This window comes from Euprymna scolopes, chromosome 35, assembly GCF_053919585.1.
Source record: "Euprymna scolopes isolate OS-2025 chromosome 35, ASM5391958v1, whole genome shotgun sequence".
Lineage (NCBI taxonomy): Eukaryota > Metazoa > Mollusca > Cephalopoda > Sepiida > Sepiolidae > Euprymna > Euprymna scolopes.
Window position 1 is genome coordinate 45087109 of NC_136516.1, and position 24782 is coordinate 45111890.

General features: G+C 34.4%; 1 protein-coding gene across 3 annotated transcripts in view; it reads right to left on the bottom strand.

Moving 5' to 3' along the window:
* Positions 1-24782, bottom strand: part of LOC145259847 (gamma-glutamylaminecyclotransferase-like) — a 77002-nt gene that overhangs the window by 42375 nt on the left and 9845 nt on the right. Inside the window, exon 1 of one of the 3 annotated variants that reach the window (XM_080117687.1) lies at positions 7046-7455. The exons of 1 other annotated variant lie outside the window; for it this stretch is intronic. In XM_080117687.1, coding sequence (XP_079973813.1) covers positions 7046-7306 — 261 coding nt within the window. In that variant the 5' untranslated portion in view covers positions 7307-7455. Of the gene's footprint in view, positions 1-7045; positions 7459-24782 lie in introns of those variants that run through there. One more of the 3 variants, XM_080117689.1, reaches the window with a different exon arrangement.

Below are 24782 nucleotides of genomic sequence, written 5' to 3' on the forward strand. Positions count from 1 at the left end.
CGGATAGCTAATGAGATTGACTAGACTTTGTGAAGGGAACGATCATTATTTTAAGAAATGAAAGCGAAAAATACCAATGTCAAATGTATTTGTAGAAGAAGCAAACATGAACGGCACAGTTACAAGATGTGGTACATTTGAATTAGTTCCCAGTTCTTTGGAGGAGAGGAAGAGTAGTAAATAACGAGAGAGTAATTATCATGCTACCACCTTTGAAGATGATGTGTGAATAAAATTTACGCTCCTTGGAATTAATATAATAATTTGTGATGACAAATGAGAGCAACTGGTAGTAAGTGCAAAACCTACATCAGGTAATGCCTAGTAGTTGGTTGGTTGTTTTTGTTTTACGCCATATCAACCCTTTTTGGGTATTTAATGGCAAATCCAAAGATTTTGAAGAAAAATTTTTTTTAATAGAATATATTTGTTGTTTTCAAGTCGGTTTCTATTTAACCCATAGTTGGGACCCTAACAGGTACTACCACTCCGGGTCAGAGTGGACCTGGGAGCAATGGTAATTAAAGGGTGGCTCCACACTCCCCAAAGCCTACAAGCTGGGGCCTCACCACTGGATATAGTTTAAGGTCATATCCAGGACCCCCATTGAGAGAATTTTACCCTCTGCAGGGGGGCAGTCAGCGTATTCTAATGCCCCACCGACAGAGCCAGGCTAGTAGTTGGATCGTATTGAAATTTTATCTGGCGCCTGCGTTTTCAAGGCTATAATGTTTTGTATAGGGGAAAAATCGTTATCATTTTATTAATAAAAGAGAAGATGAAAGAAAAGAAAAGAGATGAGATTACATTTTAACAAATTCGGCACAAGGCTATCAGGCAATCACATCTTTTAAAAATCGGTGATAAGTGATAATGTATGCAAAAAAAATGAAATTGTCTTGACATATTATTATAGTAGATTACTACCTTCTGCTAAATAAACCCTCAAAAATGAGATTCTACATTTTTAGGCGATTATGTGTAAACACCCTAAAAGTTGGCAGAAATAAGAAAATAAATTTTTTTTTTTAATTTATTTTACAATTTAAAGTAGGGGATCAGTTTTACATATAAATTCTTTATAACAGCTCCGAATGAGATCTCTAGGCACTTTCATCCTTCTCACAGCTGCCCAGCTTATAAATGATGGCCAAGCAGTGTCCGTGTATTTTTCATAATGCCTCACGTTCCTACTTCTGATTATCTGAATTTGAAAACAACTGTTACAACACATTTTCATGTATATTTCAACTTCATTCAATGACTAATCAAATAACAAGTATATTAAGCTCATCGTTCCTTGCTCTCTGTTGGGCTTGGGAAAGCTAAACTCAATTCTCAACTCATACATGCACAGTCATGTATATATATATATATATATATATATATATATATATATGTATACACACACTGACAAAAAGCAACATGCATACACACATATATATCATCATTGACTCTTCCGTCGATTTCAGCATATGAGGTTCTTATAACTTAATCTATTAAACCTTGTGTGTGAGTCGCAGATAGCATTTCGGTCTAGCCAATGATCTACAAAGAAATCCACAAATTGTACGAGAGTGTATACAGTTGAGACAGCAGACGATACCTGATTTCTTTCCCTAGTTTGACGCAGGTTGATAATGTTTGATGCTGCATCTATATATATAAAAGTGAAAATGTATGTGTGTATGTATGTTCATTTTTCCACGATGTCTGCAAAAGGCTTCTTTCGGAAAAGCGCTCGCTCGCTTCGCAACTTCTTAAAACTTTTTATATCATCCATAAATTGTAATATCTCAGAGTTACCCACGGACCTCACCTGTCTATTTAATTTTATTGACTTTCAAACGTTAATTATTCCACATTTCCCGCATCAGCACGCGTTACATTCGGTTTTCAGTATAAACAAAAAGCGAAACTCGACACTAATCGCAGCCCAGAGCCAGTGGTCTCTAGAGAGCTAAGTAACGTTTGTTCAATGTCGACTTTGTCATATCAGACGGTAGCTTTCATTTCGAGACGAGACACTCCCCCTAATAAACAGGGAGCTGGTTTTCCCCGAACTTAGTTAAAAACAAACAAACCAATTTATTTATTTAAAAACAGTCCCGCACAAAATCGTAACTGCTGATTACCTATCGCCGTCACGTCAATCAAAAATGCGCACCTGTTTTTTTTTCACACTTTACTATTTTCCAACTGCGCGTCGTCAAGGCTTCGTTTTTTTTTTTTCACGGGCACCTGTTTTTATTTTTCACACACACCTACAAACACCCGGGCAACGCTGGCCGGGTACCCCTCGCTAGTTTTTCATAATTCTATTGAAGCATGTAGACCTCCATTCATTACGACTTTTTAATTTGTCCTTGTAACCAAGTAATGGTTGGCTTACTGTGCAGTGACTGCTGTCAAGTTCACTATACATCAACATTTTTGGAATTCTTTCTTGTATCCGCAACACATGGCCAGTCAAAAGCACAGTTGTGATTTCATAAGAAAGTCTTTTCAATACCATCAATTTCGTACATGGTGAAAAGGTCAGCATTTGCAATCCTGTCGCTTGAACTAAATTTAAAAAATTTCTTTAAAACAAATTTTGTGAAAAAATATCCAACTGTTGAGTTTGTCTTCTGTGCAGTGTCCAAGACTCTGAGCCCACATACATACACAATGCTTAAATCTCCCACACTGTCATATGAAAATTTAAAACAAATGAATAAGCGTAATTAGTTAATAGAACAATAAGTTAAATAAAACAATAAGTTTTATTGTATGAGCATTACAAAACAAGAATATAGACCACGAAAAGATATATATATATATATATATTATACTAGAAGATTTGGTCCACGATACACTGTAGTTTACATTGCACTGTAGAGAACCTACTGTTGATTTTATAAAATTATATTTTCTATATAATGGCTTGGATTAAAGTTTAAAATACAAAATGTTGCACATGGTGAAAAGGTCAGCATTCGTAATCCTGTCACTTACACTAAATCCACAAAATTCTTGAAGACAACTTTTGTGAAAAACGTCCAACTGTTGAGTTTGTCTTCTGTGCAGTGTCCAAGATTCTGAACCAACACACATACACAATGCTTAAATCTCTTACACTGTCATATGAAAATTCAAAGCAAATGAATAAGCATATCCGTTTTAACACTCATAAGGTGTTATATCGCGGATGGATTTCAATATAAGCAAATAATAAATCTGTGATGGAATAATTAATAGAACAACGGGTCAGGTAAAACAATAAGTTTTATTCTACAAGCATTACAAAATAAGAATATGGACCAAGGAAAGAAATATATATATTAGGAGAGACTCGATGTTGCCCGGGAATGAATGATAATCAACAAATGTTTCAGACTCCCATATTTATATTGTTATTGAAATCGGTGAAATCACCAAATTTTTTATTTTATTCAATTTTCACTCCAAACAAGGCACAGTGCCACTTTGATTGATTGGTTGGTTGGTTGTTTTTGTTTTACGGCATATCAACCCTTTTCGGGTTATTTAATGCCGAATCCAAAGATTTTGAAGAAAAATTTTTTCAATAGAATATATTTGTTGTTTTCACGTCGGTTTCTATTTAACCCATAGTTGGGACCCTAACAGGTACTACCACTCCGAGTCAGAGTGGACCTGGGAGCAATGGCAATTAAAGGGTGGCTTCACACTCCCCAAAGCCCACAAGCTGGGGCCTCACCACTGGATATAGTTTAAGGTCATATCCAGGACCCCCATTGAGGGACTTTTACCCTCTGCAGGGGGGCAGTCAGCGTATTCTAATGCCCCACCGACAGGGCCGAGTGTCACTTTGAAGTAGGGCGGTGTAGAAGACTAGGATATAACTACCCTAATTCGCTACAAGAAAAAATAATGAAACGAATTGAATAAAGGAAACAAAGAACTCAAATGCTGGAATAAAATAAACATGTCGTTTATTTTCTGTTGAGAAATGAAAGTCTTGGGTGTACACATGTTCATTCAGCCGTTGACGACTACGCGTGTGGAAGGAAAGGGGAATGCAATAGAGAAATGCGAAGTGGCAAGCCGGCCTGTAGAAAGAGAGTGTTAAGCTCAGTAGAGAGTCACGCACATGTCTGTGTTGATGGACCAAGGCCGAAGGGGAGATAGTGAGAAAGTCAATCCAGTTCATGGAGATAGAAAGCGTATAAAGTGTACGTACGGTCTGATAGCTTTTTGTCCCACATATTAGCAAGTGGTGCGAGGTGCGCGCGTCTGCCGAAACGGCGGTAGCTGGTGCGCCGACCAACCACCTCGGAAGGCGGGTCCGAAAAAGGAAGAAGCCGCTTATTGCTCTTTCTTTTATAGGTGTTTCCGATGGTCTTTTGCGCATGTGTGGATTTCCTTTGAAAGGGGAAGTGACGTTGTCCATGCGTGCGTGTATGTGTGTACATGTGTGTACGTTAGCATGTGTGTGTATGTATACGTGAATGTGAGTATGTACGCGAACGTGAATATATGTACGTGTGTGGACGTGGGCGCGTATATTTGTGTGCGCGTATGTATATGACAAGTAATATCGCTTGAAATGTGAACGCGTGTTTTTGTGTGAGACTAGAAAAGGCTCTCGCAGGGGCTACTATCGGGGACATAAGTTGCAGGGGTATTATGAAGGAAGATGAGTAGCAATATGTCTGTTCACATTACACTTGAACTTCTGTATGTCAGTACAGTTGGGAAAGCAGAATCCCGGAAGGGAGTTCCAAAATCTAGCAGTTCTGGGAAAGAAACTATTTCAGTTAGGAGGCTTTCTTACACATAGGGATCTTTACTGTGAAGGGATCTTTACTGCTTGCAGGGTTTGTCGGGGGTATTTACGTCAAGGGGGTACAAGTGCTTTATATTGTACGTATCCGTTTTGGACTGAAGATCTCCGAAAAAGAATTTAACTTAAATTGATCGAGTATTTTTTTTTTTTTTTTTTTTTACAGCGGAAAAAACATGTATGTAAAAAAAGTATGACAGCACGTTGAAGGCAGATATCTTGGATTTGTTTTTAATTTTTCGTTTGGAGTCTAGAAACGTCACGGGGAGATAACTCCAGTTAAAGCGCCGACACTCCCTCCCCATCTTTAATACTAGCTTTTTTCCCCTAAAAATCGGACCTTTTGCTCGGTATCAAAACAAATTGTTTTTTCGCTGTAAAACAAAAACTATTTGCTGAAGTTAAGTGAAGTGTTTTTTTCGGAGAATTTGTAACATATATTCAGGCGAGGGCGGAGTTGTACAACCATCACCCCAAGCGTAATTTCTATACTCATAGGTTTTGAAATTTTTTCACCAGATTATGAAAAAAAAAAAAATCATTATTTCGACATTTGAAAGGGGTGCTCACTTTTTAGTTACAACGTTCTGGTAAATCAATCACACATTTTGTAAACAATAAAAACGCGGGTATAGAAAGTAAAAATGGCATTTGTAAGTCAGAAATATTTTTGTTTCTCAAAGAAAAAAAAGATAGAATGAACATGATTTTTTTTATTATTGTTTTTTATGAAACTAAAGTTTCGAGTTTTTTTGTTTTGTTTTTTAACTTTAGTTTTTTTGGGTTTGTATTACTGTACACATAAATTCGAAAAAGTTGTCGGATAAACTTTACGGAGATGGTTCCAACGTCAGCCTCGTTCTGAACTCGGGGAGAGGCCGTCTGACGTAGGCGGTGTCGAGGCAGAAAATTACCCCTTCAATAAAGTGCCCAGTTGTTAACTTAAGGAGAAAAAACCCGTTCCAATAATTAGAATTTTTATTTTTTTTATTTCAAACAGTTCAAATAATTAGAATTTAAAAAAATAAATAGTTCAAATAATTAGAATTTTACAAAATAAACAGTTCAAATAATTAGAATTTAAAAACAAAAAAACAGTCCACATGATTAGAATAGTTCCGCGTGGTTAGTTAACCCTGTAAAATTCTGTGATTTGTTTCACAATATTTGTAAAAACATCTGTCTGTGACATATCGCATATTTTAGGGTTAGGGTAATTTTCTGCCTCGACACCGCCTACGTCAGACGGCCTCTCTCCAAACTCAGAACGAGGCGGACGTCGGGACCATCTCCGTAAAGGATAACCAAGTTGTCAAAAAACAAATATATAACAAATAAATGTTATCAAAGCCAATATAAGTTACTTTTCTAACTGAATATGTTTTTAGTGCTTTTATTTAATGTAGCATTTTTTTTTTAATTGTTTAAGTATTATAAATTTCACTAACATGCTGGAGAAATGTTTCATAATTTTCCATCCGTTAATTTTCATATCGTACGCCCCTCGATACATTGCTTCGTCAACATGGGACCATTTCATATCGTCCGAAGACACTTCCGTGTTTAGAAAAAAAAAGGGGGATGTGACCAGTTTACGAGAACGTTGTAACTAAAAAGTGAGCACCCCTTTCAAATGTCGAAATGATTTTTTTTTTTTTTTTTTTTTTTTTTTTCATAATCTGGTTAATTAGTGTTCAATTAGTAATAATCCAGTAAAAAATTTTCAAAAAACCTATCAGTATAAAAATTACGCATGGGGGTGATGGTTGTACAACTCCGCCTGAGGGAGTTTTTAACCGTATTTTGTCTAGTTTTTTTTTTTATTTATAACTCCTTTTTCCAAACTTACCGTGTCAAAGAGAGATTCGGGCGCCATTTTAAATTTTCCAATACATCGGTGGTACGGCGTACCACTGAGTGGTACACGCCTACGGTAAACACTAAGTTTTTCAAGCTGAATAAACATGTTACATTAAATTAAATATAAACACTAAAAACATATCCAGTTAGGTAGAAAAGTAACTTATCTTGCCTTTGATAACATTTATTTGTTATATATTTGTTTTTTGACAACTTTTTCGAATCTATGTGTATAATAATAACAACCCGGATGAAGTAATGCCTGGGAGGGTGGTCTCCAACAGGAACCATACTGCAATCTGATGTGTCTACGTCAGACCTTGTTAAAAGAAAAACGGAAAAAAAAAAAAAAGAGAAGTTAAATGTACTTTTACTGACCTTTCCTTTGCCTTCGATCGGCAGTAAAAAGGGAATGTTGGAACTGGAGGCGACGACGAGAGGGTACGCTTTTTCAGTGACGGCTTTCCCAATAAACTTCGCTATTCCATTGCTGGCCTCTTTAAGGATGTCGTGATTGGGTTGCGTAGTTTTTAAAGTCCCATAAACAAACACGCGATGCAGAAGCGAAGCCGAAGACATCTTGGTTAGATTTATGAATAAAAAGCTAAATAAAACAATTGAAATAACGAGCTGCCGCATAAGCACCTTACTTGACAATCACAGAATCAACAACTGACGTTGAAACTAATGTACACAACATGGTATCATCATCGTTGTCACACCTGATAAAATCTGCACACGAATGCAGATTGATAAGATTTGAAGTTTCTCACAAGCACGCAGATTGATGATCTGATATCTAGAGTTGTCTCCCCTTAATAATTTTGTTAAATTTTATCCTCTGCCCCCCATGTTTTCTTATTATCTCTGGTTTAATGTTTATTTAATATACTAGCATGCATCGAATTGCTTTTAGAAATTGACTTCTATCACTGGTCGGATCTTATTTATCGCTCCTTATTTTTTTATTATGCCTTTTTATCATTTCCTATCATGTTTTCTTTGGCTTTCCTCTGTGATCTGTGTGATAGAAGAAACTACTCACACAAACGGCAGCCCATCTGTTTGGCATGTCAGAATCAGAGAAAAAAAAAAGAAGTAAAGAACTTGTGTCTGTAACTTCTTTTCATATGTGGCATTAATTTGCATATGAGGAGGATAGCTTTTTGCGGTGTCAAGTTACTGCTTCTACTTTGCTTACAAACACAAATACACCGTCAACAGAGACTGACACACCTTGAAATACGTCAACGACTTTTTCAACAACAAAAAAAAGGAATACATAAATCTTGTCACATGAAAATTTGACCTTGGGTTTGCACACTGTTTAAAGTATTTAACGTACATTTTGATGATTATGTAGCAGCCGACACCCGATACATCACAGGCAGGAGCTACTTCTCTTGATGTGATTTGAAATCCATTTTCTCCCAGACTTGTCCAATCACAAGCCAGCTCTCTATCACGTGACAGAGTATATAAAAGGCGAAATCTGAAACCATCAATCCTCTTTCTCGCGGCTTTGCCCTGAAGCACACATCACCTTGGGCTTCGGCCCCCGGCCAAACGTGAGTACAACAAGCTAGCAATGGCTCTCTTTTAACTACCATTTATTTCCACATGCTGCATCCACACGAACTTTATTTATCATTCTACAGGACTATTCTCGTCGATACAACTCACATTCACCACGACAACATGCAAACAAACTGAAGACTTTGCCCTTTCTCCTTTAATCGGTTTCCTTTGTCCCAGCGACTACTAGCTATAAACACATGTGGACTGAACTATTCTCTCCTTCAACCAGCCGGCATTACATTAATTCTATCTCTACACAAGAACACTTCAGCCTAGTAACCCGTTTTTCTCTTGTACTCTTCCTCTAATGCTACTAACGAAGATAACAAATAAAGTTGTTTATTAATATAGAATGAAACTCCATTTCATTGTCCCTTATTCTATAATTATTTCTTCTTCATACCGGGAAGCAAATGTGTCCCTTATTTCTTGTCCTTCAATACCAGCCCATAACAAAAGATATCTAATCTTGATTTCATCATCAATGTTATGCATGGGACCTTCAAAATGGAACCTGACTTGCTGAATAAATTTGGCCATTAATTTGGCATGGTTTGAACTTAAGATGAAGCTGCCATGATAAATCTTATTGTTTAGATATAAAGATAATTATCTTTTCTTTTTTTTTTACATCGGCATCACCACTTATCAAGGCCAAGAGGCCACTCGAGGATAAGGGTTAAAGAGTGTACAATAGAAATTGGACAATATAGTAATCGTTAGTAATGGAAATTTGGTAAATTTGTTAACTTATGTGGAACGGTTCATCAAAAACTTATTTACGTTAGACTTGAAGACAACCATATTGTAGTCAGCTGGAAAGCAGGAAAACGGAAGATAATTCCACAGGCGTGCAGTTCTAAGAAAGAAGCTTTGTTCATGGAATCTACGTTTAGGTTTAGGCACAGATAAAGAGTGGGGGAAATTAGTGATAGCGTTTTCTGCTAGACAGGTGTTTCTTGTGAAAGTCTGACGAAGGGGGACCATAGATTAGAGCTCAGGCGAGCACTTGCCATAAAAATAGCGATAAAGCAGAGACAAACTCGCAACATCTCTTCTATGAGAAAGAGGTTGCAGGGAAAAGAAAAGGACATCCCCTACAAGGCTACAAAGTCTATTTTGAACTCTATCAAGGCAGGATAAGTCCTTTCTAGCAGTTCCTGCCCAGATGTGGCAACAGTACTCCATCCTCGGACGTACCTGGGTCTTATATAGATAAAGAATTGCATCAGCAGTGAGATATCTACTGGATCGATAGAAGGATGCTACCATTTTTCCAGTGGCCTTAGTGTTTAGTGGTTATACATGTGTCCATTTTTTTTTTAAATCCTCATGAAGAAAAACAAATGTCATGATTAATTCATTATTCCAAACCGTTTCATTTTTTATATGAGTGTGTCCTTATAATCCCGATTCTGACACCATGTTATGTTATGAAGGGTTATCGGATAAGATAGTTGTGATAATGAATGAATAAAGCAAGTAATAATTCATCACATGCATTATTTATGAAGATCTCAAAGTTAACGCTCTATAGTACAAAAATAAGTAAGGATAAAAACTGTTCAAACGCTATTTTAATTGCAAAAATAATTTCTTTTGTACTAAAATTTGAAGAAAAGAATTGGATAAAAACTGTTTATGCTACGATGATCATCCCATAAGAAAGCCGAAAAAACTAATAGGGAAGTAATTAAAATGAATGTTTAAAAGAATATGAAAATTACTCGTAGAATCGTTAGAAATATTTACAAGCGCTTATAAACATAAGAATTTTTGTGCGTCGTTGTGGGCACAAAAAATATGTAAACAAGTGTCCATTAACTAACTTACAAACAAAGTATTCATTTTATTTTTGTTATTTTTTAGAAGACATAAGTTTTTAATTATGGAAAACGAAAGAATATTCTTAAAAAAATAAATTCTTTGAAAAAGAATGATCGACAATGACCACGCTTTTAAATGAGTTAAAACACACAAACCACTTATCCAATTAAGTAAAAGAATAACTTTTATTGGGTTTGTTTTACAATCCACAGGGATATGAAAAAGTATCCAAAAAAACAAATATATGAGAAATAAATGTTACCAAAGGCAAGTACTCTTCTACCTACCTTGATAAATTTATGATGTTGTAAATGTTTATTCTGTTCAAAAAAGACAAGTAGTGTCAAGCATTACATGAGAACAAGAAAAAAATGGCTGCGGTATCTCTTGAAGTCTCGACAATGACTTAAAAATACAAAATTATACAAAATAGTAATAGAAACTCACCCGATAATTGTCACGGTAACTTGAAGCCGTTAAAAATTAAATTAAATTATCCTAATTAGTTTAATGAACTTAAAAACATTATAATTGTAATCTGTACAAAATTTCCTTCTATTTGATATGCTACAAGCCATATTTTGTTAATTTCTTTGAATCATGTCGTGGTGGCCATCTTGGATTTCCTGGTTGCCATATTGTATTTTTCACAGTGTAATGATAGCAAATGATAAAATCCATCACAATAACATTTCGCATGATGATAAAGTCTTACCTCACATTTTTTAAACTGTTTTTTTTATGATGCTTTTATTGGAAGCCGTTAAAAATTAAACTTAATTATGCTAATTAGTTTAATATACTTGAAAATATAATTCTGATCTGTACAAAATTTCCTTTTATTTGATATGCTACAAGCCATATTTTCTTGATAATTTTTTTCAATCATGTCATGGTGGCATCTTGGATTTCCTGGTCGCCATCTTGGATTTTTCATGATGTTATAATGGGAAATGATAATGTCCATCAGAATAATACTTCCTATGATGATAAAGCCTTACTTACTATTTTTCTTAGCTGTTTTTATGATGTTCCTACTTAAAGTTGTTAAAATGAAACTGAAATATGCTAATTAGTATGCAAATTACCAAGTAAGATGGTTGTAAATAATGCCAACTGAACCTTCATTGCATTATGATGATATGTTCAAAATTTCATCATCATATCTTAAAAAGATCTGAAGATACAACTTTTTAAATATGGGTTATTCTGTAAATTGTGTGCAAATTTCCTACCATTTTCAGTCACAAGCTTATATTAATTTGAATAGGACTGACTTATGGCAAAATGTCCAGTGAACCACACATTTTTGGATACTTTGAATGGTCATAACTCCAGTTCTAATTGGCCGATTTTAAAAAGCTAAATATATTATTTCTTTGGGTTTTTTATGCTCTTTTCAATAATACTTTATTTGATTTTATTCGATCTATAGAAAAAAATGGTGTAGTATTGCTAGTGATAGTGATGATATCGCTCCTAGGATTAAATCTCCATCCATCCATCCATGCTTTCGTTCAGTCTTAAAAGACAAAGGATACCCCTTAGGGGCAGTAGCGTGTGTAATTGTGAGACAAGGGTTGTGCAATCGCCAACCACACCTCTCCTGAATCGGCACTGTTTGGGCTCAATGACAAGAAGAACAGGACGACTGGAAACAATGCCGAGATAAGCGGAGAGAGCACATACAGCACCTGAAAGTCCTAAATGGTCACCCATTTAGTACTGACCAGGTTCAACATTGCTTAACTTCGGTGATCCAGTGGGAACCAGTGTGTCAACGTGATTATGCCATATATATAGGATTAAATCTAGGGTTTTAATATAACGAATGAATGTTCCAAAAATGTTGTTCTATAGTTACATATGATAGTGGCTAATAATGTAGACATAATAAATTTGTATGTGGCATCTGTTGTTGTAAACCTACAGTATTTTGATCCAGAGGGGAAAAACTGCAAGGTTTTTTTATATATATATAGGGATTATATTGGACCCAATATATAGTAATGATTTAAAAAGTATATAAAAAAAAAAAAAGACTTGTGCGCCACCACTGAGCATCAAAACCAAAACGTTTAGCTTACAATTTATTTTTTCCTTTGACATTAATGATCGAGTTATGAAACCATGCTTGCTGCAAGACTAAAACTTAAAACATGAACCAATAGCTATTACGTTATGCATGCATATTCGTAATGCCGTTGTTCGACCTTCACCTGGCAAACTTAATTTTTTAATTTTCACACTTTTGTACTAATTTCCCCAGCTAAAACCCAAATATAAAGTGTTGCATGATTTCAAATACCCTATATATAAAATTTCATGTCTGTAGACCAAAAACTGACAGAGGAGTTTGGTAGGCAAAATTTCTTCAACAAATATATATATATATGCATAAATATATATATAAAAGAGGTTTGTGTTTATTATAACCTTTTTGCACAAATATTACGCGAGTATAAATCGTGTAGAATATCTGCATGAATATAATTACACATAATAGTTAACTAAAGATGATCTTCCCATAAGAAAACCGAAAAAACTAATAGGGAATTAATTGAAATGAAAAGAGTATGCAAATTAGCTAGATCTTTTGCTAGTAAATATAATTCCATGACTCATATATAAGAAAGTTGTATTTTCTTTTTAAATAAACAGAAAAAAGGTTTGTCTTTTTTCTTTTTGGCCTTCGGACCAAGATATTTTTTTCTGTTATGAAAGTGTAGTATCTGTTTCGACAGATACTACAATCAAAGACCATATGTGGGGGCAACCCCACATATCAGACCATTGCTCTTGAGCAATCAGTTTGGAACAATGTAGGGGAAACCCTTCATACCAATTGTCACCTCTCAGTTCCCTCTCGGGGGAACTGGTCCCCCCCCCACCTTCACTCTCCATATTAAAAAAACGGCCTTGTGCCTAATTTGCTCAGTGGGGAAACAAATAAATAACTAAATAAATAGAAAAAAGGGGTTTTAATATGAATATCAATACACACAAAAAAAAAATATACAAATTCATAGGAGTACACATTTGTCAACTTTTTCATTTTTTTTTTTTTTTCTAAACTAGTTTAAATTTTTTTCTTTCTACTTAAATAAGTTTCATCATGATCCTTTCACATTCAACAGTTTCTTATCTTTTTTTTTTTTACAGCATACGTGCATTGGGGTTTTCTTCAACCTATCTTCTGTATAAAGAGAGGGAGCAACTGTTATAAATATGGCTGTTTTCCAAGTGAAATATTTACATTTTCATACAGCACACTATCAAAAATAATGACCAATGAAAATCACTTATTATTTTTTTCTTTCTTTTTTTACAGCACATAGAGTATAATCACTTTGACATACTGGTTTCCTCAGATCACCGAAGTTAAGCAAGTTAAGCCTGGTCAGTACTAAAATTGAGTGACCATTTGGGAATTCCACATGCTGTATGTGCTCTTGGCTTATTTCGGCATTGTTTTCAGTCATCCTGGACTTCTTGCCACTGGACGCAAGCAGTGCCGATTCAGGAGTGGTTGGGATTGTGTAACTGTTGTCTCACAATTTCATGCACAGCTACCCTTTCAAGGGGTATCCATTGTCTTTTGAGACTGAATGGAGGCTTCCACTTCCACAGCACACGTCATATGAAGATGGAGCAACTGTTATAAATATGACCACGTTTCTTTGTTGTTTAGAAACAAGAGAAAGATTTTATCAGGTTATCTGGTGACTTCTTGTCTAGAACTAGAGCTATATGTTTGAGATGTTGTGTCACAGACAGCAAGTAGCTAGACAACTTCATGAAATCTTTCTCTTGTTCAATGAGATTTTTAGGGATTAAAATTAGTTAAATGTTCAGGGTGTTATATCACAATCTTTAAAATCTAATAAAATTTTTCACAATTTTCATACATCCGCACCCAGTATTGTTACAATTCTTTATATGCTATCAAAAATAATAACTAATTCGAATCACCGGGTTTGGTTATTTATATTAAAATAGTTTCTTTTTGATTTCCATTTTCTGTTTAGCAAAGGTTTTTCCAGTGTAATAAGTAGAGCTAGGACAACAGCATATTCTTTTCATTGTTTTGACTCTCGAGTGTGTATCTGTATTTGTTTTTAATTTTCTTTTTTTTTTTTTTTTTATCTACAGACATGTTCACGTTGATACACCAGTGCTTGTCAGATTCTCGAAGTTAAGTGATTGGCCAGTACTAGATGGGTGACCATTTAAGGATGCTGGGTGCTGTATGTTGCTAATTAATGCAAATTGACTCATTTTTCGTGGTATTATTTGAAAATGCTTCTCTTTTATAGCGAATACAGTGATTTTTATTTTGCATGCGACATTTTATGATAATTAAGGTCATATTTCCTCTTGCTTTGTATTTTTGAATTAATTTAATAATCCTTATAAGTATCAAGTGTTCCCTACCCATGAGTTTAGTTGATTTTTTTATGGAAATCTCTCCAAACAAAGCATGAAACTACTTGATGTAAAGAGCTAAAAAAAAATACTACTTTTCAAGGTCAAAAACTGGCAAATAATAAGTTTTATCTCGACATATTCTGACACAAAACATGGCTCATGGAATTACTGGATCTTTTTTGAAGCAGCAATGTAGACAACATAAACACATTGATATACTGGTTCTCATTCGATCATTAGAGTTAAGCAATTCTGAACTTGGTCGGTACTAGATAGGTGACCATTTAAAGTACTATGTGTTGTTAATTAATATAAAGAAATTGATTCATTTATTGCAATACTAGCAGGCTGCTCAGCGTTGCCCGGTTGTAAAATATGCATGAATATTATATTTTAATTCATACAGAAACTGAGACATGTGCATGCGAGTATTATGTTTTTTTCTAAACAGTTCACTTTCTGTAAGTAATAAAAAAAAATGCTCAAGCTGAGATCAAAGCTAAAACCTAAAGACAGTGAGTCAAGTATGATAACCATTAGACCAGCTTGATACACTCTTTAAATGGGTTTTCCAACCTACTCATTCTTTACATAAAGAAGCTGCCATGTTTCACGGCCGTGCATGCGCATTCATGAAACAGTTGGCAAACAGAAAAAAATCCAACCAGTCTCACATAGCAATTTTTCAATTTTGATCCCTTAGCTGCCCTTTTTCCGGATGAAAATGGATTAAAAAGTTTTCCACATGCATGAATGTCCTATTTACCAAATTTCAAGTCTGTAGATCAAAAATTTGTTCAGTATATAGGTTGAGAAGTGTCCTCACACACAAACACACACACACACATTCTCATTTCTATAGATATATGGATTATTTGAAAATACTTCTCCTTCATAACTAATAGAATTAGTTTTTTTAGTTTTGTTTTTTTCAGTTTTTTTCATAGTCGTATATAAATTTTATATAAAAGGATCCCTCCTTTTCATTTCAGGCCATTCTATATTTTTAGGGCAGTTAACTTTTTTTTTTGTCTCTCTAACCCTAAGTCTGAGTAGCAATGAGAAATGTTTTTCAAATGTTATTTTTAATGTTTTTCTTTGTTTCTTCACATTAGCCAATAAAAATGTTTTCTTCATTTCTATTTCAAAACACAAAGAAAAGATCTTTGCGAAAATTATTAGTGTTGAAAAAAAATACACTTTCTGGTAATGTCTGCATTGACATCAATGTTGTTTAACTTCAGTGATCCAACAGGAACCAGTGCGTCAATGTGATCATCCATCAATAGCTTTGATCCCCTGAATGATGCATAGGGCATCCACAACTTTGTTGATCTTTTGTAGCAAGGAGTTATTTTTTCGGGGTGAGGGTGCTGACCCCACGCCCAGTACATACAGCGCCTAGCCTTCCCAAATGGTCACCCATCTGGTACTGGCCAGGCCCAACATTGCTTAACTTCGGTGATCTGGTGAGAACCGGTGTGTCAACATGATTATGCCGCACCAATGTGCTTATGCTGTGTACATTTATGTGTCTGTGTATATATTAATGGAAGTGTATGGACAAACTTGTGTGCGAGAGAGTTTGGTTACCAGGGTGTATATGCTGATGCTGTGTTGAGTAGTTTACGAAAGTCTCACGTCATGTGCGTGCTACTTGGTGAGATTCTTTCATGTGAAAGGTTCAGGCTGGATTAAGATGTTCGAATAGGTGTTGTCAGTAGAAAGAAAATAGGAAAAAAAAAATATGCGTTTGAGTTTTTATAGTGTGTGTAGAATTTCAAAGTGAATATTTATTGAGCAGTGATTGGTTGAAAGAAATTGTTGATTTGAGCTTTTGTCCAATTAAGAGTTGATACATAAAAAGAACATTCACTGCTGTTTCTGATAGAGTTAATCATTACTGGATACATTACCAACAACCTTTTACTTTAAAAACTGCTAGTGTCAAGTGTGTATAATTAACAAATGTTATGCTTAGTCTATAGTTATCTGAATATTATATAAATATTATTATTAGTTGTGAGTTGAGTCACGGATATTATTCCAACTGAACCTCAAGTTAGACACTCTTATTCTGTTTATGCCTGGGAACATAGTTCAATCCTTCTGGGCCGTTAACATCATAATTTTCCAGAAACGCAAACTGGAGAAGTTCTGGATTACTGTTTCGTAAGATGTAGCACCAGCATAACTCGTGTTTTTCTCCAAGGGAAACGGAGATTTCTTGGCGTTGATATAATGTTGGATGTTGTTCAAAATCGTCCAGTGTCTTCAGCATTTTGTCATCGACATGATAGACCTCACCGTGAACATTCTAGAATGAGAAAAAGTATGTAGATTACTTGAATTATTCACGCTAATATCTCATTTGTTATATTCACAACATTTCGGCTGATGTAACCTCTAACCTTCTTCAGGTGTATCTTGTCAAACTTGAGAATCTTTGTGTGAAACTCTGGTACCTGTACAGAATTTTGGGTGCTTATTCAGAATGGCACTTATGGTGGCAAAGTAAAGAAAATGCAGAAAAGCCTGCATAATGTATGTACCAGTCATGGAACAAAGATGAAATATTCCAAAAATCATATAATTTGATCAAGTACTTTTTTTTTTTATTCAAGAAAATCAAAGTTTAAGACTAAGCAAGTCATAATGCTTTCGTCAGCAATCATGAAATTCGATGAAATAAAAAAAAGGGAGATAACTCAAATCAGTTGACATCAAAAATAAGCCTTAAAGCTTACGTTTAATGTAATTTAGTAGTAAAATCGCTAAAAATTGTAAATGATGATTTTCTTAAGTTTTTTTAAAATTACTTGATAGATTTACGTAATTTTTGGAATATGACATCTTCGTTCTGTAACGAATACGTACATCATACAGACTTTTCTGTATTTTCTTTACTTTTAATTGCTGCCATAAGTGCTAATCTGAATAAGCACAGAATTTTGAACTGAACTTTTCATTTAATCCACAGGAGTAGATTGTTCTCGTTCTGTCAGCCAAGAACAGATAGAGGGCATAAATAACCATGTCTATTTGACACCAGGAGAGATCAGCGATCATGGGCATTCGTCCTTTTTTTCTCGACAATGAAGAACACGAAAGATGTCAGAGGAAGGTCAGCATCAACCAAAATGTTGGATTTATGTTGTTTTTATTTGTTGCAAATAAAAAGTTTCATAGCATCGAATTTCATTTGAAAAATTATTTCTTTGTATATATTTTAGTATTGGGGTGGAATTGGGAATTAGAACAATCAGAACTTTTAGAGATATCGTAATCGGAAAAAAAATGCATTGATTTTCCAATGTCAAAAACGATTCTATTAACTGTCTTTTTTATTTGATTCTGCTGCTGGCATTAATAATAAAATAAGAAATAATTATTGATTTTAAATTACCAATAAAGCTAAAAGCTATAGATCACCCCACCCCCACAAGTGTGTTTTAACATTTGAGAAAATATCTACACATGTAATAGTAATCAGGAAAAATGACAACTCTAAAGAAACTTTGCTTTTATATAAGCTGTATCACCTGAAGAGGTCTCTAGTAACTAGCTGACCGAAACATGTTCATGACTGTGTAGCAACATATTATTGCTTATGTAAAAATAAATAAAGTATATATATATATATATATATATATATATATATATATATATATATATATATATATATATATATATACAATGCGTTGGATTTGGAACGTATATAATATGTATCTTATTTAATTAAAACTCAACCAGCACTTAAGAAACAGAATCTTAACAAGAATCTCGTGTGGCCAAACGCACATTCTATATATTGCTCTGTAATCACATTGAGCTCCTTATATAAGGATTGATATATATATAATAAGAAAAATATATTTCTTCATATATATATATATATATATATATATATATATATTCTTAATTATTTCCACAGCCAAACAACGCCGCAGCTCATAAGAGCCATGACAGCCAACAAACCAGAAGTCCAAGACTTGAGTTTCGCCCTCATTTGGGTTCATCAGGAGATGAAAGTGTGGCCCTGCAATAGCAGTGAGACTTTTAAGCTAGTGTCGAGACGGCGGTGTTTTGTTAATCTCATAGCAGACGAAATGAACAGTTAGAAAAAACAAGGAGCATTGTCTGGAAAGTAATGGCATTAAAACCTTTTGCTTAAAAAAAAATTTTTTTTAAATAAAAAAAAAAAGCCGAATCGGATTTATTTATTTTTGTTTGTTTGTTCTTGTGTAACAGCACAAGAACAACAATGGCTTAGCTATATTTTAGTAAGATAGACACATTATGTTGTTGTTGTTGTTGTTGTTGTTGTTATTGTTATTGTTATTGTTGTTGTTGTTGTTGTTGTTAATTTTAACATTTAGGAGGCGCATGTATATAAAGTTCAGTATGTGTACATGTTTATAAATTTTGTTGGGATTTTCCCAACTATAGACGTAACAAAAATAATGTGACGTCGACATGAAGAAATAAACACAACACAAGTGAAGTTGTTCTAAGAAAACTTGTATTAATAGGAAAGAAAAGGAAGAAAGAATGTTTCTTTCAAAAACAGTCACTTTTGCGGAACTTATCTATGAATCGTCCTTTTAACGTTGTTTGTTTCCTGTGGAGTTTGGCCGGGTTGAGTTTTAAAAAAGGGGGGGGGGCTTGAATTCTTTGGTGCTGAAATTGCTGTTGAAAGTTCTCCCACGTGTCCGTGTCCGGTATGAATGGCAGAGAAGACTGAAAAACATGTGTTGTCTTCTAGGCTTCAACAAGAGAATTCAAAATAACCGCTCTCGAGGGGTTAGAAGAAATCTAAAAAGGGAGGTCTGTGATTGGTTGTTTTTCATCCAATCACAGGGCACCCCGTTAGTGACTCCTTAATAATTCCAATAATTTCTCTGTACAGGATTGACTACAAAACAAATTAATTGATCATTATGAATTTTGGGACAGAGCTGATAGGTATAAGGTTGGGTAATATGCGGTATATTCAATAGTAATCAGACGATTCCAATATTTTTCCCGATTCTGATAAAATTACGGATTCTGTACTAAATTACCAATTCTGATTCTGATTCTTTATAAATCTCTAAATATTTAACTTTAAAATCATTATTTTTCCCCCACTTTCCACATTCACCATAAAGACACAATAAAAGTGCATGTGATGTTTTTAAACGTAAAAACACAATTGTGTCGGTGGTGGTTCAAAATAAATAATTATTTATTATTTTATTATCATTACTAGCAGTGGAAGATTTAGTTTTAAACAAAATAAAATAAAAAAGATACTTAAAAGAATCGTTTTTGGCATCGGAAAATAGGCACAAATTTTTCCAATTCTGATACTCCAAAATGTTTCGATTTTTCTGATTCCCGATTCCGAGTGATTGTCCCAACACAAATATTTAGTTACTTTAGTGTCATGTAAACGGGAGAAAAAGAGGTTGATAGCGTTTGTGAAAATTAAGACAGCTCCGATTTATGTTAAATTTTAATAATAGATATTGAATAAATATTTTCCTATTTTAATGAAATTTAACAATAGATATTAGACATCAATTAATAAATATTTTCCAATTTTATTAAAATTTTAACAATAGATATTAGACATCAATTAATAAATATTTTCCAATTTTAATGAAATTTTAACAATAGATATTAGACATCAATTAAGAAATATTTTCCAATTTTAATGAAATTTTAACAATAGATATTAGACATCAATTAATAAATATTTTCCTATTTTAATGAAATTTTAATCAATCAATTAATAAATATTGCCTAAATTTCAATTTCTTTTGAGTGTTTTAAAAAGGATTTTAGGAATCACAATTTTTCATTTTAAAATTCAAATATTTCAGATTTTCATTAAATTTGATCAATATTTCTCAAACATAAATTAAGCAAGATTCTCTGAATATCAATTTACTAGAATCAAAATCATGTAATGGACTCTGACCAAAATTGGAATAAGGATCCTAGACATTAGGTTTATATATTGACTAGACTTTTTGTCCATTAAATACAGGTAAATTTTATAGCCCATTGACTTAGTGTGAGTTTTTTCAGCTAAATTGATGGTTCAATATGGCTGAATCTGTGCTTATTTTTGCATCATATAATTCCTATTAATCCCTAACTCTGCACTGAACGAATACCATAATACTTAGTTTGTTGCACCTTATCATAAAACCCATGCAAAATTTCAGCCAGATCGGACCAGTAGTTTCTGAGAAAAACAGGCAAAAGTTAAAGCCTGTTGACTTAGAATGAATGCTTTATGCCAAACTTGTAGAGTAGGTGTGATATTGTGCTGATTAATCCCTATCAATTCCTAACTATGCATCGAATGGATACCATAATACTTAGTTCATTACGCCTATCATAACAAAAGTGCATACAAAATTTCAGCCAGATCGGACCAGTAGTTTCCAAGAAAACTTCTGGATTAAATGTGATATTGTGGAAACTAATCCCGATTAGTCTTTAACTGTGATTTAAATGGATACTATAATACTTTGTTTGCTTCACCTTATTATAACAAAGGACCATAAAAAATTTCAGTCAGATCGGCGCAGTAGTTTCCAACTTTCGCTTCTTCTAATTTTTTCCCTCAGTTCTTATTTACAATGAGTGATTTTTTTGACAAACGGAGAACAAAAAAGGTTGTATTCTAGTATTTTTGCATGCACAGTAGCCTGAGATGTCGGAAATTTTCTGTTTCTATGTCTATCCTTGTGGCCCCTTAAGTAATCCAATTTACCAAATTTCCATTACTAACGATTACTACGATATCATCCCATTGATTACTGTACACTTATTAAACCTTATCCTCGAGTGGCCTTCGGGTCTTGATAAGTGGTGACTCCTATGTAAAAAAAAAAAAGTGAAATGGACAGACAGATTAGAAGGTATATGATTTTTTTTTTACACAGGAATCACCACTTATCAAGGCCCGGAGGCCACTCGAGGATAAGGGTTAATGGGTATACATTAGTCAATGTGATTATAGCGTAGTAAACATAAGTAGTGGCAATTTTGTAAATTGGATTACTTAGATGGACGGTTCATCGAGAACTTGTTTACGTTGGACTTGAAGACAATCAGATTGTAGTCAGCTGGAAATCAGGCAAACAGAAGAGAGTTCCACAGGCGTGCACTTCTAAGAAAGAAGCTTTGTTCATGGAATCTACGTTTAGGTTTAGGTACAGATAAAGAGTGTGGGAAATTATTGATAGTGGCTTTGGCTAGACGAGTGATTTTTGTGAAAGTTTGGCGAGGGGGAGGGAACCATAGATTGAAGCTCAGACGAGCACTTACCATGAAAATAATGATAAATTATAGACAGGTTCGCAACGTTTCTTCTGTTGGAAAGAGGTTGCAAGGAAAAGAAAAGGGCTTATTGTAAAACATTTTGTCAAAAAGCTTTAGATGAATTTCTGAGAGCAAAACACCATAAGCTAAAGAACAAAGTCGCAGACCACCATTGCACATTGTCATCGATATGTTGTTGAACAAAAATCAAAAAAAGACATCGAATTAGAATACAGATGCATACAATTGCTTTGGATTCAGCATTAAATAACCTGAAATGGGTTGATATGCCGTAAAACAAAAACAACCTATTTATAACCTATGTAAAAAAAAAAAGAAAAAAAGGAGGAATATAATATAGATTACTTCTAGTTTAATTTATAAATCTTACTGTAAAATATTATATCAAAAAGTTTTGAAGTGTAAAATTCAATGAATTTCGAAAAAGCAAACCACCAAGGGCTAAAATACAAAGTCGCAGATCACCATTGTGCATTGTCATCGATATGTTATTGAACAAAAATCAAAAAAAGACATCGAATTAGAATGCAGATGCATACAATTGCTTTGCTGACCTCAGTTTTGTAGATAGCACAAGGTGACACCAATTTATCAAATAAACTTTTTGATAAATAATTATCACCAAAATAAAATAGGCCAACGTTCACTAACATGCCTCAGCGAAAAACTACCAAACAATATCTGATATTATTATAAACTACCGGGACCTGTGAAAATTCCACAGTTGTATCTGTGTAGGATTTAGGATATATTTCCATTTTATGAACATCCAGCTTGAACACAGACTTCACAATATTATTGTGTCATCTTTGGACAGAACAGATACTACACTTGCAAAAATATATAAAACTAGCAGGACTCATGCACCAGCGTTACCCGGCAGAAAGATGGCACAAAGCCAGATTAGGTTCAATGAAAGAACTCCAGCCTTCAAAAATAAATGAAACTATAAGAGCGCAGATGGTCATATACAAATACCGAGCTGTGTGCAAAATGACATCACAATAAAGAAAAAGAAAAAGACTATAAAAAGGAGAGAGAGCACCTTAGAGAAGATGATCATGTTAGAGATATGGGTGATGTCACAATCGTAAGGAGAAGTCACATGTGGTGGGAGAATAAAGAAATAAATAAATAAAAATAAAAAAAAGAGTGGAGTTCGTTCCTTGTTAAGAGTCAAGTTATTACTTGTGCTATCTTCCTTGTTATAATGTGTTGAGTTTATGTGCGCAATGTTACATAATTATGTAGCATGTTATCGCAGACTGAGCTAATATTGTTTTGTTTTGTTTTCTGAAGTGGTAACTGAGGTCCTCAGCAATAGAAAGCAAATGTTAAAAAGGATGTTAACTGACATATAAGAGAGTATACTCCCTCTAGTAAAGGAAATTAATGAATAAGGAATTGTGGGAGCTTTTCCTAGTCTCACACAAAAACACGCGTTCACATCTCAAGCCATATTTCTTGTCGTATACATACGCGCACACAAACATACGCGCACATGTACACACAAGTAGATATATTCACGTTCGTGTACATACACTCACATTCACGTGTATACACATACACGGTAACGTACACACATGTGCGCACACATGGACAACGTCACTTCCCTTTCAAAGGAAATCCACACATATGGAAAAGACCACCAGAAACAACTATAAAAGCAAGAACAATAAGCTGCTTCTTCCTTTTTCAACTTAGCTCTCAAGCTGAGTGGTCCTCGGACCATTCGCCCCCCTTTCGGGGCGCCCGCGCACGTCACATCCCCTGCTACTGTATGTGTGGGGGCAAGAGTTAACAGACAGTACGTACACCTTACACGTTTTCTATCGCCATGGCCTGGATTAACTTTTTCTCTCTCTCTCTCTCTCTCTCTCTCTCTACACTACAATAGACTTTCCTTCTCACCAGCTAACAGCGAGAGACGCACACCAAACTGGATTGACTTTCTCTCTCTCTCTCTCTACAACAATAGACTTTCCCTCTCACCACTAAACAAGAGAGATGCGAGCCAAACTGGATTGACTTTCTCTCTCTCTCTCTCTACAACAATAGACTTTCCCTCTCACCACTAAACAAGAGAGATGCGAGCCAAACTAAACGCGTGCTGTACCCTTTTCTTTCATGTGTTTCTTCACAAAATAAATTCCTGTTCGTTTAATTCAATTTCACACGTAGTTCGTCTCTTTCCGAATTCAAATCATTTCTCCCATTTTTCCTATTTTGTACGACTGGGGGATATATATAACATATCTACCAGTCCACTACAGAATGTTCAAAGCAAATAAAAGCACTCATAAGGTGTTATATCGCGGGTGGATTTCAATAGAAGCAAATAATAAATCTGTGATGGAATAATTAATAAAACAACAGATTAGGTAAAACAATAAGTTTTATTCTACAAGCATTACAAAACAAGAATACGGACCAAGGAAAGAAATATATATATATTAGGTGCTTGTCTACGACTGGGCCTATAAAAAAAATTTTTTTCAAGAAAAATTTTTAAAAAGCTTTATGATGAACAAGGGCAGACAATCGACTTTTCCCCCATTCCACCAAACGAGAAGTTTCCAAGATATGAAGAAATGTTACTTTAAAAAAAGTGGGGGATTACTTTTCTATAATAAATTAACGTATAATGAGCACTCACTTTATGGCCACCTGTTTGCTTAAGAAAAAAAAAAGGGATTTTGACATCTTTTTACGTGTCTCACCCCCCCCCATCCAAAAATGTAAACACAGACTTTTTGTTGGGGGTGGGGGTCAACGTGTAGATGCTTATTTCACGTAAAATTATGTTGATTGTATGTTGCCCTCCTCTCCGCACCCAAACAGGTGGCCATAAAGTCGATTGTCTGCCCTTGTTGATCTTACATTCTCGTAATTATCAAAAAATGTCGCTAGTAGCGTATCATTGAAAATAAACATGGCGTCA